The sequence below is a fragment of the Poecile atricapillus genome, chromosome 6, assembly GCF_030490865.1.
Source record: "Poecile atricapillus isolate bPoeAtr1 chromosome 6, bPoeAtr1.hap1, whole genome shotgun sequence".
NCBI lineage: Eukaryota > Metazoa > Chordata > Aves > Passeriformes > Paridae > Poecile > Poecile atricapillus.
In genome coordinates, this window is record NC_081254.1 from 20914101 (window position 1) to 20929799 (window position 15699).

The 15699-nt window shown below is 38.6% G+C and overlaps 1 protein-coding gene across 2 annotated transcripts in view; it reads right to left on the reverse strand.

The window, feature by feature from the left end:
- Window positions 1–876: 876 nt before the first annotated feature.
- Window positions 877–15699, reverse strand: part of ERCC6 (ERCC excision repair 6, chromatin remodeling factor) — a 46394-nt gene continuing 31571 nt past the window's right edge. For both annotated transcript variants that reach the window (XM_058841562.1, XM_058841561.1), the window contains exons 11-21: window positions 14722–14838; window positions 13200–13295; window positions 11211–11429; window positions 10370–10480; window positions 9807–9926; window positions 8719–8813; window positions 6795–6940; window positions 6016–6714; window positions 5190–5391; window positions 3037–3115; window positions 877–2639 (exon numbers count right to left, since the gene is read on the reverse strand). In XM_058841562.1, coding sequence (XP_058697545.1) covers window positions 2211–2639; window positions 3037–3115; window positions 5190–5391; window positions 6016–6714; window positions 6795–6940; window positions 8719–8813; window positions 9807–9926; window positions 10370–10480; window positions 11211–11429; window positions 13200–13295; window positions 14722–14838 — 2313 coding nt within the window. In that variant the 3' untranslated portion in view covers window positions 877–2210. The remainder of the gene's footprint in view (window positions 2640–3036; window positions 3116–5189; window positions 5392–6015; window positions 6715–6794; window positions 6941–8718; window positions 8814–9806; window positions 9927–10369; window positions 10481–11210; window positions 11430–13199; window positions 13296–14721; window positions 14839–15699) is intronic.

The window sequence follows — 15699 nt, forward strand, 5'->3', positions numbered from 1 at the left end:
TCACCAGCACATCCTGACTCCTAGGCATGTGCCCTATTAACTACTTACAAATATTTTTCAGTATTATATTAGTACTAATTCAGCCCTTAAAGATTTTCAACAAATGTTGGAAAAAAGCTACCTAGGATGTATAATCTGAAATTGTATGAATAATGGAAATATAATTAAAGATAATAGAAACCATTTGGTCAGTACACAGCACACAGGAGAAAATGCCTCCTTGACAACTTTTCCCAGTGCCCAAGGACTTGTAGAACACACTTTTGTTTTTCCTTTTTTAATAAGTCCATAAAAGCCAAGAATTTATAAAAAGTACATGCACATCTATTTACATTAATAGATCAAGAAGTTGCACACTCTCCTTAGTATACAGGAACTATGTCTTTAAAATTGGGAGTACAAATAATACAGGACACCAAAATTAACAGATAAGGTGGCAACAGCAGCTTCGCTGACTGCTGAATTCCTGGTTTGTTGCTGGGACAAGTAGATATGCACGGGGACACGACACCCAAGCCAATTCAAATTCCCTATAGCTTTGAAGATAAAGAGAGAATAATCTTTTTCTGACCCATTTCAAGTCATATCAACAGCAATTGCAGCCCAAGTTCCTTGTTTCACCTTTTTTTTTGAAAGAGGGAATGTAAGTGACTATAAATGGGATCAGAGAAAGAAATGTTAGAAGTCCCATCTTCAAATGATACTAGGAAAATAAACATTCCTTAGTTGTCTGCCCTGTCCAATTCCAGTCTCTGAAAAGTCAAGAAGCACCACTTCCAGCAAATCTCTACAAACCCTTTATCACTGAGTAAAAACAAGAGGAAAAAACATTAGACGTCTCTTAAAGGTTTTTTTTTTACAAAAAGGAAGTTTGTATTCTTGCTTCACAATTCATCTTTGAATATTTGTACTTCCACTTAAAGTAAACAAGAATTTCACAGTGAACAAAAAAAGCTAAAAGTAGGTCAGCTTTCCATACCTTAGAGATAGGAAGGACATTAGGCATATTTAACTATTCCTAGTTTAAGCCATACAGTAATTCAATGTTGCTGCAACAATGTGGTTTTCTTCTCAAAATCTCCACATTCTCCACCTTAACATTTCCATGTGTAGCACACAAGTACCTTGAAGACAGATCCAATGTTGTACTTGGATTTATTACAAATAACTGGTATTAGAACTTACCCAACTGTCAAGAAACTTTAATTTTTCCCCCACTTACAGAGGATGAATGACATGTAACTTCTATATATGCTCCAACTATGCCCAAATATAATTATGGTGAGTAAAATACAGTGACACCCCCCCACCTCTGACCAGCTAACACCTATGTCAAGGTATAACATTTTAAGTGCTAGGAGATAACTGGACATAAATCACAGTGAAACATATGAACACTTAATGAGATTTCAATTGTAAGTCCACAACCTGTGACAAACAAAACAGTTATTGTTGCCTCAGTTTTAAGAAATACTGTAGAGCAAGCATTTGCCAATGGTGTATGGGACTGTAACTGGATTGCTGATTATGGTGTTAATAGGTGCTTTGGAATTTAGTAAGTTTTCCATAATTATCAGCTGGGTTACCTCAATATCCTGCCATGCTTTCCTTTTTTTTTTGTGATTAAACCTCCATGGCATTAGAATTATTTCCCAAGTTAGTTAAACATTACGACAAAATTCTCACTACCGACGAGAGTTACATAAAATGATTCTGATGCACTTGTCAGTACAAGTGAATCTCTCATGCTAACTACTATCATCGGCCCCCCTCCCTTTTATTTTTTTTTTTTTTTTTGATAGCACACTGTGTGCCCTATGACCATTCAAGTAAAAAAAGGAAATTGAGGAAGTAGTTTTCTGGAATTTCACAGAAATCAAAGTCTTACAACCCATGGCAACATCCATGGTTCTTACTGTAATAAAAGGTCAGCATATGCTCTTCATCCCATTTATATTAAGATTTCTTTTGAAGAAAAGGTGCTGATATTTTGTATTGTTTCATCTATGAGGTAGATGGCACTTTTATATAAATAGTGTAAATCAGAAATTAAGTTAGCTTTAAGCCTGCAACAAGTCCTGCACCACTGACTGTTCAAGGCATCAATTCAGGAATACAAAATACTTCAAAATTTTCAGTCACACACTGTTCCTCTTTTGAGAGGAGACTGGTGGTCTGCTGGACTGAGAGGTGCCTTCACTGATCAAGGATCATCGGAATTCTGGCTTTAGTCTCCAGACCCCTTCCCCATTTGGGCTCCTATGGAAGGTGCAGATATTGCGGAGCAGCTCTCTAAAGACACAGGAGTGCTCTGCAGGCAGTTTGGACTCAAATTCCTGCAGCAGTTCCCGAGTGCTGGCCTCGCCGTCCACACGGGCCTGGAATGCCAGGAAGTTCCGCAGATCCACAAGCAATTCATCGTATTCTGTCGAACCTTGCACTGGGACAGGCGCTGGCTGATGATTCTCATCACCCTCGTTCCTTGTCTGTTGTGGTAAAACGAGGTGGTTTCTTGCCCTCATCCGAGCTAATAAAGATGAAGAGTCCAGAGCACTGGATGACAATTCTCCAGATTTTCCATTGAAGTGCTCACTGGAACTACACTTCTTTATATTTTGTTTCTTTGTTATATCTCCATCCTGCAAATAAACATACAGACTATGAGAAAAGCTGCATTTTGAGACCCACAGAATCAATTAAACAAAATCTGCCTGTTGTTTAGACTCAAACACTACCACTCAGAACCTCGTCACCTGAAATATATAATTAAGAGGTGATGTATTTTGCTCTCAGCTTTAGAACTTAGGAAGCAAAAGAAAAACATTGCTGGCCTTGAGACAGATAAGGAAACTACGGTGCAATTTGTGACTGCTGTATCTAACTAGACCTCCTCAAAGTAAAAAATCGAATTCACAAGTAACTAAAAATTCTAGAATTCTACATGATCATACAACAAATGTGTATGACACCAACATAAATCATAACACTTCACATATATCACATACTAAACCAGAAATGTTAGCTTGTATTTCTTACCTTTTGCTTCTTTGCAGGTGATGCACAAGTGGAATGTGAAGAAAGCAGCATGGAGTTTCTTTTTTGACCAAACCGACTCCTAAAAACGCATTAAAGAATTAACTCCATGAAGCATCCTTAAAATTATTAGGATAGTTTTTTCTGTTGGGGGTTGGGTTGCTTCCTTTTGTATTTATGGAATTTTTTCCCATAAGTTGCTAGGAAACTAACTATTGGGTACTTATGGGTACTTAAGAAAAACAAAAGATGGCCAAACTCAAGGGAGAGGGGATACCTGGAGATTTGGGCAGACAGAAAATGGGGGCTGGGGAGCTGCTAGGGCTCTCGCTCTGGGTTTCGGAGGAGGATAGGCGGGCTGTTGCTTACTGCGAGAATTCCCTGTCACCGCCGGAGCCCAGGCCTGTACTGCCTCGCCCTTTCTATGCGTAAGACCAGTCGTTGGACTAAGCCTTTATTAACATCTACCTCACTAAACGACAGACTCATCTTCGTCTGCTCGGGTTCCGAGATCCTGGGCTCGCCCCTCCCTGCCCTGCCGGGAGCCGCGCTGCCGCTGTCCCATCCCCGCCGCCTCGGCGCTGCTCCGAACTTTCCTGCGGTGCAGCCCCCACCCCCAAGGCAGAGGCCAGAGGCGTCCCGCGGTTCCAGCCACAGCCCCGGAGCTTCTGATACATCTTGCTACCACCCCGGGATTTTTGCTCATTCCTGCCGGCCCAGCTTGCTGTTTCCGTAAGTGCTGCTGGGCTCCGGGACCGTCTGTCCCAGGGGGGTTTGTGAAGCAAACCCTCTCTTCCATCCCTTCCCGTCTGGGCCGAGCCGCCATTACCGCGTGTGGCCTCAGCCCGCGCCACAGCGCCCCCTGCCGGCGCGGGGGAATCCGCGCCCCCTATCGGCCGTGCCCGGAGCTGCAGAGAGGGGAAGGGTCCCTGGGTCCTGTTCTGTCTGGTGTTAATGCATCACTGGGTCCTGTTCTGTCTGGTGTTAATGCATCACTGGGTCCTGTTCTGTCTGGTGTTAATGCATCACTGGGTCCCGTTCTGTCTGGTGTTAATGCATCACTGGGTCCCGTTCTGTCTGGTGTTAATGCATCACTGGGTCCCGTTCTGTCTGGTGTTAATGCATCACTGGGTCCCGTTCTGTCTGGTGTTAATGCATCACTGGGTCCTGTTCTGTCTGGTGTTAATGCATCACTGGGTCCTGTTCTGTCTGGTGTTAATGCATCACTGGGTCCTGTTCTGTCTGGTGTTAATGCATCACTGGGTCCTGTTCTGTCTGGTGTTAATGCATCACTGGGTCCCGTTCTGTCTGGTGTTAATGCATCACTGGGTCCCGTTCTGTCTGGTGCTAATGCATCACTGGGTCCCGTTCTGTCTGGTGTTAATGCATCACTGGGTCCCGTTCTGTCTGGTGCTAATGCATCACTGGGTCCCGTTCTGTCTGGTGTTAATGCATCACTGGGTCCCGTTCTGTCTGGTGTTAATGCATCACTGGGTCCTGTTCTGTCTGGTGCAAATGCATCACTGGGTCCTGTTCTGTCTGGTGTTAATGCATCACTGGGTCCCGTTCTGTCTGGTGTTAATGCATCACTGGGTCCTGTTCTGTCTGGTGCAAATGCATCACTGGGTCCTGTTCTGTCTGGTGTTAATGCATCACTGGGTCCCGTTCTGTCTGGTGTTAATGCATCACTGGGTCCTGTTCTGTCTGGTGCAAATGCCAGAGTTGTTGTTTGTTTGCCTTATTATACATACTAGTAAAGAACTATTATTCCTGTTCTCATATCCTTCCTTGCCTGAGAACCCCTTAATTTCAAAATTACAATAACACGGGGGGAGGGGATTTACATTTTCCATTCCAAGGGAGGGTCCTGCCTTCCCTTCAAACCAAGACATTTCAAAGACAGACTGGGTTTGTGTTTTAGGGTTCTTAAGATCCCTCTGCTAAGCATTCTTTTCCACTGTGTAACAATAATGGTTTCTTTGTACTTCAGAATGGACTACCTATGCTTGTAATATGCTTTCATGTCTATATTAAATATAAAGCATGCACAGAACTTTGATGCATTTTACTGCAAATAACAAGACAAAAAATGTAGATCTTTAACATCCTAAGCAACTCCTCTGTTTTTGGGAAAGCAGAATGAGAACTGAACTCACTTTATTCCTGATGGTGCACCTGAAAGACCACTCGTGCCTGTCCAGGTTGGCACACCAGAAGCAGCTCCTAAACATTGCTGACGAGAGAGTCTTAAGGCTCTCAAGGCGTCCTGGGCCACTCTGCTCGCTTCTGCTTCCTCCAGCACATGATCTGCACTGGAAGCATCCATAATAGCATCATGCTTCATAACACTGTGTACCCCTAAAACCAAAAGGATACAAAAGGTGAAGGAGGACATCTCTTAATTTATGTCAAAATCAAACACTCACTTTTTAAGTGAATGCCACAACTGCATTTTTCCTTCTTCAGGGTGATTATATTAAGCACATCAGTACAGTAATTTCTAATGAGAGAACCCCCTTCTCTATCAGTTAAGTAATCAATCTGACAGCAAATCACTTCTGGTGTGCTGATGAGGTCATTATTCACAACAGACCAGGCAATTATGTAGGAAAATTGATCATTTCCATTGTTACGGACAAGACAGACAGAAGTGAAACCCTTGTGTAAATGAAGGTTGATTACATCCTAGAAATATCCAGAAGAAACATTGCATATACTTCTATATCCAGAAATTTGAATCTCTCTGAACACTTTGTGCCAAGGTAATTATCAAATTTGTAACTGGAATTAAAGTTAACTGGAATTAAATTTAAATTAAATTTAAATTAAACTTAAACAATGAACATTTTAAGTTTCACTAAAGTAACCGAACAAACATCTTTTGTATTGTAGCTCTAGCCATCAGAGTAACAGATCTGCTCTTTCCCTCATTTGCATAGGTTTTATATACCTCTGTTCAGTCAGCAGCCAAACAACTGTTACCTGATTTTTTGAAAAGTTTCTGCAAGACATAGTCATCATTTTTCTTTGAATCTTGCTCTTCACTGTTCTCTCTTCTGTATTGCTTTTGTTTCACTAGATGAGGAATGCGCTTTCCTTCAAATTTGGCATCTTTGTGATGTTTCTTCTTAGACTTATCCTTGTGGCTCTCATGTGACAGCATGTCCACCCTGTGCTTTGTTTTTGAAATACACTTATAATGATTATTATCAAATTGCCCATCTTCAGTTTTAGCATCCTGCTTTTCCCAAGAGCCAGCTGCATCACAAGTAAGGCTAAGATGTGTCCTGGCATCTGCATTAGCTGCTCCACATCCTTCACCAGCCACCACAGCAGTCAGACATTCAGCATCCTCTGCAGACCCTGCATTGCACGGCATCGACTGGGACATGCATTTGTCATCACTTTCCAAACACTCCTCCTTGCTTTCATTGAATGAATTTATATCAGTAGCAGCTTGTGCATTATCTTTTGTGCAGTTATTTTGGTCAAAGGCTTCCAAATTTCCCTTGGTTTCCTCACTTGTCTCTATTGCTTTACAAGAAGAATCTTTCATGTGTGTGGTGGAATAGGAATTGGAGGACTTGATTTTCTTGTGTGAGCTGCTTTCTGCAAGATGGACATCACGTTTGGAAGTGCCATTATCAGGTGGCTTTGGGACTTGAACATCTGAACCAGTACCTGAGGGATGAATGAAATTAGTATCCACTTGACGAACAATTAAGATATTTTTTCTTCCAAACAGAAAAAAACCCATGTACCTGCAAAAATTGCACTTGTTTCTGTCCCCTGAGACACATCTGGACTGTTCAGAGTAAATAGTTCATAAAGGTCATTGGATTTGAAGAAACGATTCTGCTTAGGGTCTTTCAGCACTCTGTTTGTTAAAAACTGTTTGAAGATTTGTCTAAAAAAGAAAAAAAATAAGTACTTTGTGCATGAAACAATGTCTAGCTATGTTTAAGTACCGAGTACAGTACTTAAACAGAAAACTATAAGCACAAACATTACCCTGCAGAACAATTAAGCAGTAGGAAGATGATGTTTGTTTCCAAAAGACCATCTTGAGTTAGTAACTTTCAAACAACCAAGTAAATTGTTAAACACAGGGATTTATTATTTTGCAACAACCCCATAACACAACAGGTAACCACCATCCTGAGATGTCCTGTGAGGCATCCCTTCACTAAGCAATAAATAACTCCACAGCTAGAACATTTTTGTCCATTAAAATTGAAAAGCTTGCATATGTAACAATAAAACAATCAGAAAGCTCCTGAAAGAAAAACAAGAGCTTGTTAAAATGACAATATTTTATGGGTTCAATTGATTGGAGGAATCAAAAGCAGCAGAGTAGCTCAGTCTGATGGTGATGACTGGATGACAGCCACTGAAAAGGGGAATCAGACTTGTGACTGAGAAGAAAAGAGCCCACCTGCAGAAGACCACAAGGAACAAATAGGTAGGGGCACAAAGCTGCAAGAAATCTTCTAGTATTGGTAAAACTGCTTCTGTGCCACATTTGTACTATATAGTGCCTAGGGCAAAAGCTGTTTTATTCTGTAAAAAAAAATACACCCCTAAATAAAACTGGAAATCAGTTCTTTCACACAGTTTTTATCACACTTTTGGTTCTGCTAATATTAAGCAGGGAAACTATTTTTAAATCCAGTGGTCAAAAAACTTAAGTTTTCATTTCCAGGCATAAAACACAGGAAAACAGAAAAGACAACTTCTTAAAGTTCTAGGTCCACTTCACTGTTCTGGAAAGAAATTAATTTCTGATGGCTGTCCTAACTGTTAACAGTCCAATTCCTTGATGCAGTCAGTGTTGTTCAAACAGAAGTGTGCCAGAGAGATGCAAGGCAAACAGCAGATGCTTTGTGTCCATATGGCAAAACAGACAAAAAAAAGGCATTCAGTAAGTATGGGTATTTCATTATTTAGAGCCTTTTCTTCATCTGAACTTTCTAAGAGGGTATTTCAGTTCTGAAGAGTGAAGTCTAACACAGGATTCCTATGTACATTCATCTGGAATTAATGTGAGTGAAGCTAACTACTGAGAAAACTGAATGGGAAAGCAAACCAAAAAGATTTCATTGATTTTGAAATACAAGCACTTTAAAGGTTTTAGCTACATTTTGGAATAAATAACATGAATATGACTGGTAGTTATTGGGATTTAATTCTTTCACTCTGGAATGAATTGGGAATAAAATCAAATTGGGTTTGCACAGTAGTAAATAGATATATGTACCACATACATCTTGATACATCCCAAGGAGAATATAAAGAACTTGATGATTTGAATTTGCATTTCAGACTTGTTGAGTCTCATGTTCTGAATAAGGTGCTTACTGTTTTCTGTCTATGCCTCATACCCTGTTTTACAGTGAATTCTGGATGTGCTGGACACAGCTGCTGGAACAGACTGATAAGGTACGTTTAGCACATGAGTCTTGCAGCTAGGAATGGAGCAGTACAGTTGGGAGTCTAGTAAGGGAAAAAGGTTCTCCATTTCTCAGAAGAAACTGAAGTTCTCCATGATGTGCCCATCATGACTAAGGTTGGGGATTATAAGCAATTTGTGCACATGCACAGGTATGTCACTGTTACACCACCTTGGATTTGCTACAATCATTTTCCTGAGCATGCAGCTGTATCCTAGAAATCGTTCTGACTGACCTGTGGTATATCTTCTCCTCAATAGTACCTGCAGTGAGCAGCCTGTACACAGTCACCTCTCTCTTTTGGCCTATTCTCCAAGCACGTTCCCGAGCCTGGAACACAAAAGGATTGATTACCAGACATGAGCCTCTCAAATGTGTCTAACAGAGAGCAAATGATAACACTCTTTCAAAAAGTTAGTTTGGACATTTAAGAAATACTTCAAGAAGTGGTAACTAACTCAGCAGGAGAGGAAGAAGATCTAGAAAGTCTCCAATTGTACGAAGAAATCTATGCAAAAATTATCAATAAATAGATTATGTTAAAATTGGAACTTTTACCTTGAATATGTACTTTATATAGACTTATTCCAGAAGGAAATTTCACAACAGAGCTTTAGTACACACCTTTCTTTTGAACTTTTCTTCTTTACCTTAAATGAAATCTTTTCTACAAACATCTTGAACCAGCCACTAATACAGAGTACTCTAAGTCAGACACTTGCAGACCTCAGAGCTACATAGGATTTCTATAAAAAAGCTTCTTTGTCTCAAACTTGTAAGCACCATATAACTGCTACTTGATTTGATAAAACAGAGTCTTATCACACCACAATATAGTGAACAACTTCTTAAAGCTTAGAGCAGCTCTCTAAGGTCACAGCTACATATCATTATCTAGTGAGAAAGCCAATTGGAGCAGCATCTGTTCTCTTTTTCTCACTCTGCATTGTCACCACCAACAGTCCTGCCTGATCAAGAGCTCGCACAGCTGTACTTTCCCTTCAGAAACTCTGCTTTATTTATTTTAAAAACACAGGCCATTTGAACTGTTTGTTTGACTGCACTGTAACTGACTACATGAATCAACAATACTGAAGAGTGGTAAGGTATATCAGCATATAGGGGATGTGGGAACCACTTAAATTGGCTTTGCCCCAAGAGTAATCATAATGTGGAGCTGCACCCGAAGTGATCATTGCTGGGAACAGCAACTTAGGAAAGAGCAACATAGTGCTTTAACACTGTTTGAAGAGATAAATGTCATTTCATCTTCAGTTTTATTTCAACTTGGCTGGTAAATGGAATGTGAAAAATCAAACTCACCTGTGTGTCCACACTGGGATTCCAGTCAGGATCATAAATAATAACCCGGTCAGCACCAACCAAGTTAACTCCAATGCCACCAACACGAGTTGTTAGAAGAAAAAGAAATATGGATTTGTCCTGTGACACAGAAGAGAATTTACTAAAGCAAGAATTACCAAAATCTAACATTAAAAAACATAATTATTTCCTGGATTATTTTATCAGCATTATATGCAAAGATGAAAAGGAAGCCAAGAGAAGAAACACATTTCCTTGTTCATTTAGTATTTCTTTTTACAAATAAAAGTACTCCGATCTAAATTTAATTTACTGTTATGCAATAAAATTGATTTTCCCCCTTCTCAAGTGCGTTTCTTTCCTTATTAGAAAGCCCAACTTCGGTGTGAAGTAAGAGATTACTTTTTTCCCCTCTCTCACAAAGACAAGGGTTTCATTTCACTGAACTCCCCTGTTTTGTGTCTCCAACCTGAAGTAGTATATTTAAAAACAGAACAAAAAGGAATGTAAGAACTCAATCACACTCATTAATATGTATTCATGTGTGGGATAGAACATCTCACCTCATTGTATTTTGCTACAAGAGGCTGTCTGGAAGCTACTGCTGTGGTGCCATCCATCCTGAGGTAGGAATAGTTTCTGTATCTCACAAAGACTTCAAGTATCTGCATCATCTGTGGTGATGGAAAAGATTTAATAAAATCCAGACATGAAGACTGAGCATCTTTGTGATGAACCTGTAAGAATTTCTGGAACTAACTGCAGTGCCAATCAAAAAAATTATGACAATTAAAAACTTGAAACACTTTCTTAAATGACAGAAACCAAACTTATGTAAATGGGGGAAAAGAAATTATTTCACAGCTGAATGCAGTGGAGTATTTGTGCTTGGTTTGGAAAGTCCAGGGCCATAGCCTCAAGACAATTAAACAGACTGGGGTGCAGCATCCCAAGGAAATCCACAGAAGGAAGACAAAACTGTGAGTACACAGAGACAACAAATGTCACTGCCTGTGCCACTGTCCTGAAGGGACAGATTCTGAGGATCAGACATGCACAGGAACTACACAGAGCGTGCAAACTGACCACCAGCTGTATCCTGAAACTTCACAGCAGGGACAGCCTGATACCATACATGTACAACTGATACAGCTTTGTCCCAGTATATTGAGACTGGGCCACTGCTACAATGCTGTGTCTTTCCAGTAAAGCTTACTAGGTTTGGGAACTGGTCTCTGATTATTCCAAAGATAGCAGTCATTTCAGTAACTTTTTCAAATAAGATGTTGATTTTATGAGAAATACACTACAAAAGGTAGTTCTACTTACAAGTTTTTTTGGAACTCACAGACATGTTTTAAGTAATAGTAATAGCTAAAATGACAAGCAATTAGATCATCTTACCTGTCTTGATTGAGTAAAAAACAGCACTCTGTGACCTTGCTTGTGCCATATTTTCAGCAAGGATTCTACCACTATCATTTTTCCAGAACGTTTCCAATATCCAAACTGATTTGGATCCTCCGCTTCAGCATCTGGCACACTCTTCAAAATTCTGGGGCTATCAGCAACAAAGTCGGGGTGATTGCAAATCTTTCTCAAAGTTGACAGTCCCAAGAGAATCTAAATAATAGAAAATAAAAATATTTCTATTTTCATGACAAATACTTGTGTATATATGGGTTGTGGACAAGAAAAATAAACAGCAATAGATTAATCCACTCACCATCAATGTTTGTTTTAGTAATCTTTTGATGCTAATACTTGCTTAAGGGAAAGTTTTAGGAAAAAGCAGTACAAGAGAAAGTGATTGAAGTATTATGTACTTGTGAGCCTATTCTGTTGACAATGTTAAGGGAATTCTGCAAAAATTTCCACAGTAGTAAAACCAGTCCCTCCCTAGCTGTAAGGTCATATTTTTCTTACTCAAAGGGAAAAATTCCACCTATTTATTTCTTGAAATTATCATGTCTTTTCTTCCAACTCCCACTATATTAGCAGGTAACTTAAGACAGATCTTGAGGATAGTCAGTATACCCACCAGAATGCATGATAACAAAGAATATACAAGTTAACACATTTGAACAAACATACAAAACTGAAATTACCACTTTTGATAACATTTTAGAAGGATTCTATTCAGTCATTCGTTCAATAATATTACAAGTGTTATTTATACTTCTGAATATTCTGAAAAATGAGCTAGCTTGCAACAGTGAACCCCTCAATCTTTTATCACTACAAGCTGGATGAGCTCGCCCATAATTTATGGTTTGTTTTTACAATGTTGTTTTTCATCTGGGATTTGCTGTTGTCATCACAGAGTATCTAATAAAAGCATTGACATTTACTGTTCAAAATTTTCAGATCCCTTGTAAGTATGATAGCCTGTTCTGTAACATCTTTGAGAAATTTCTGCTGAGAGTCTTCCACAAGCCACCTCTAAAAGAACAAGCTCCTTAAAGTAATTTTCACTGGGATAACTAAAATGGCTATGCACTTGAAAAAACTTGCCCACTATACCTTTGTGAGATATGGAAAATTAAAAAAAGTCAAAACAGTAATAAGGTCAATGTGTTCTTGGTATGGGACTGCACTATATATGGCCATGCTGACCATACAACTGACTGGAGCCACTGGGTACGCAGGGAGAAATGGATTTTACAGTTCATAAGAATTACACATTATAGCCAACACATAATACCTCTCCTCCTACAAACAAGGGCTAAAGTGGAAGGGAGACACATCCATCGCATGCATAAAAATGTCAAACAAACCAGGTGTGTGCAGCGTCGGAGTCACAGGGAATAGCACATTCTACACTGGCAGCAGCAGCCAGCAATTGAAACTGTACCCCAATTACAGCTTTCACTTGGCCACAGCAATTTCAACACATACATTCTAAGGATGGAGGCAGATGTTGAGAAGTGACTAGTAAGACAGAAACAAGGATGTTTGCTATTTGCTCTGCTTTCTGTTAATACTGTGAAATCATCAGGTATTACATAACAAAGTTACCACACCTGAACTGTACTCTCAGGACTTTTCCCTTGCTTCACTTGGGCAATTAGTTAAAAGCATGCATAGTTACCTACAACAGGTCATCCAAAAAGCTAGAATTTGTTCCCAAGATCACAAATACATTTTGAAGCTCATTCCATTCCTACTTTTATATGGACATGTCACTAGATATGGACCACTAACTCAAATATATTTAACCCAGCATTTCTGAGAAAAAAAAAAAAAAAACCAAAAAAAGACAACTACGAAAGCTGAACAGAGATCAGTGTGTTTGCTTCCTTTACTGCTCAGAATCCAGCTACAAGAATGCAAAGGCCAGTCCATGATTTTATCCACCAAACCCTACTTGTCACTATCCTTATTAATGCCCACCTGCATGTCTCCATTGAGAATCTGGTAAACTTCTTTAGAGTTGATGTAATTTTGATAGATTTGACGCTGCTCCTCTGTCAAACGGCAAAAGAGGACCTACAAAACAAACCAACCACTCAAGCCCAGCCTGTATGAATTTTAGACTTTTACCATGTGCTACAATGAAACTTCACAGATGTTTAACATACTGAAATACTAAGTTAAAAGATACTGCACAGAAATCACCAGAAGTAAAAAAGAAAAATTTTTAGAGAATGAATATGATCATTAAGATAAGGTTCATGAGGATTTACGTGCTCTTTTCCAGTAGGTAGATCTTCCCCTCAAATTGCTTTAGTTTTGGAAGTGCTGTCATTTTCTAGTTTTAATGAGGTTTTACTGAGGTAACTGTGCAATGTTAGAATTCTCTCAAAGCTTTACATTGTGTGTCTGTCACATCCCTTACAACTTGCAAATTCTTAGAAGTTTAGCAAACGTGATCTGTCCTGTCTTTAGACCTTAAGCATGAAATAGAATGATTTTGCAGGTGCTCTAATGTGCTAAAATGGAACAAAATCACTTCCTTGGATCCTTCAAGGCACCAAATATTATGCTATAAAACCAACTGAGGTAGTGACTGACAAGAGCAAAAATCAAACTTGTTTAAACTGTCTATGATCACGTTCTTTAGATTAAGGAGCCCAGACTCTTTTAATATCTAGACATTAAGAAAATGGTTCTTTACACTATTTTTAAGGTTAAAAATAGTGTAAAGAAATTAAAAATTGATTAAAAAAAGATCATTAGACTGCATATACACAGTATGATCTACTTCTTTATTATGTACCTTTCAGCACTGTCTTACAAAGACTAACATATCTACTTCTCTTTTAGAGGGAGAAGACAGGAAAGGAGTCAGGACAGAACATGAAAGTATGAAGCACTGAAACCTGAAGAAGAAGCTAATAATTACTACAAGTGAGTATTTGTAGGAAATTCAGTTAACTAATACTTTCAACCTCCTCTACTTTGAATGAAAATGTTTCCTAAAGAAACACACCACCTTGTAGTAAAGCAAACAAGTTTCACACCACAAGGTTAATATTTTGAAAATTTATTATAACGTACAGGTCAGCTAGCTTGCAATATGAACAACTGCCAGCAAGTATTTCTCTATTATTTGCTGCACCAGTTAATCTTTCTACGACAGGAAACAATGCTGAATTGTTTCCTGCTGTACAAAAGGAAGCAGACAACTCATTTCAATGCACTTGAGACTTAAGGGGACAGTACTAAGTAGTCCTGACTACACTTATCTGTCCTTTACTTTTTAGATAAGTGAACTCATACAGACCCTGCAAGACAGCAGTAATTTAATACTCAGTACAACGGTCAAAGAATATGGATCTTGAAAGCTCCGCATCTTATCTTTAGTTTAACCAACATTTTATCTACCACTAGCACAAATTATTTCCAAATTTTCATGAAAGACTGAGTTTTGGGGAGGGAGAGGACTCAGATCTAGTAGTGAAAACAAGCAAACCTGTTCATTTTTATCTGGAAGTGAAAGGCTCATTTTTACATCAGCCTTCATTCTTCGCAGCAAGTAGGGGTTTATGGTGTCCCGTAACACACAGGCACATTTGTATGCAGTTTTTACCTGAGAAAAGGAAGAAAAGGCACAAGTTGTATTTTGATTCTTGATAATAATTTTAGCAACTAGCAAAATCACATAATTTGCAATAGGAAGAGCCTAATAAAATTAGTTGGCTTGTTTTACATGGATCTATAGTTACATGTTCAACACAACATGAATTGCAATAAAATTCATGTTAGCAACAGTAAAATTGAGTAAGTAAGGCTTCCTTAGATACCCCAGATTTCTATTTAAAAGAGACCAATAGCAGGATTTTATTTAATTTAGAAAATGAACAAAAAAGCTTGCATATATACATTTATATTGTAAATTTGTATAAATTTATAAATGTAAATATACATTTATATTGTATAAATCTGTACAAAACCAAGATTTTCATGAAAAAGTGCTAATACATATACTGAAGATCAAAAAAGAAGCCTTCAGCAATGGTTACCAGACAATAAGTGAAGATTAGTGCTCACTTGAGAATTTAAAAAAAATTGCTCCAAGAAAATCCCCATGATCACAGAAACTAAAGGTCACTCTGGCCCTAAATGGAGCATATGGTTCTGTAAGGGGTAATGGATGTGAGATAGGTATTAACTGTAATAATGGCTAATAATGGCTAAAAATACCTTAATTTGTCTTAAAGCAAAGCAAGCAATATAATAAATTATTGATATATAAAAACGATTGAAAGGCCAACTTAGTAAATTACTAATATTAATACAAGAGAAGTACTTAAACTTGAAAAGAGAATAAAATTTCAGCAATACATGCATGCAAAACATTACAAACAGTAGTTAAAAGGATATAAGTTTAATAGCCTTTATATGAAACTTAGTCTGCAGATTATGATGCAGACAATTTATTTACTATCTA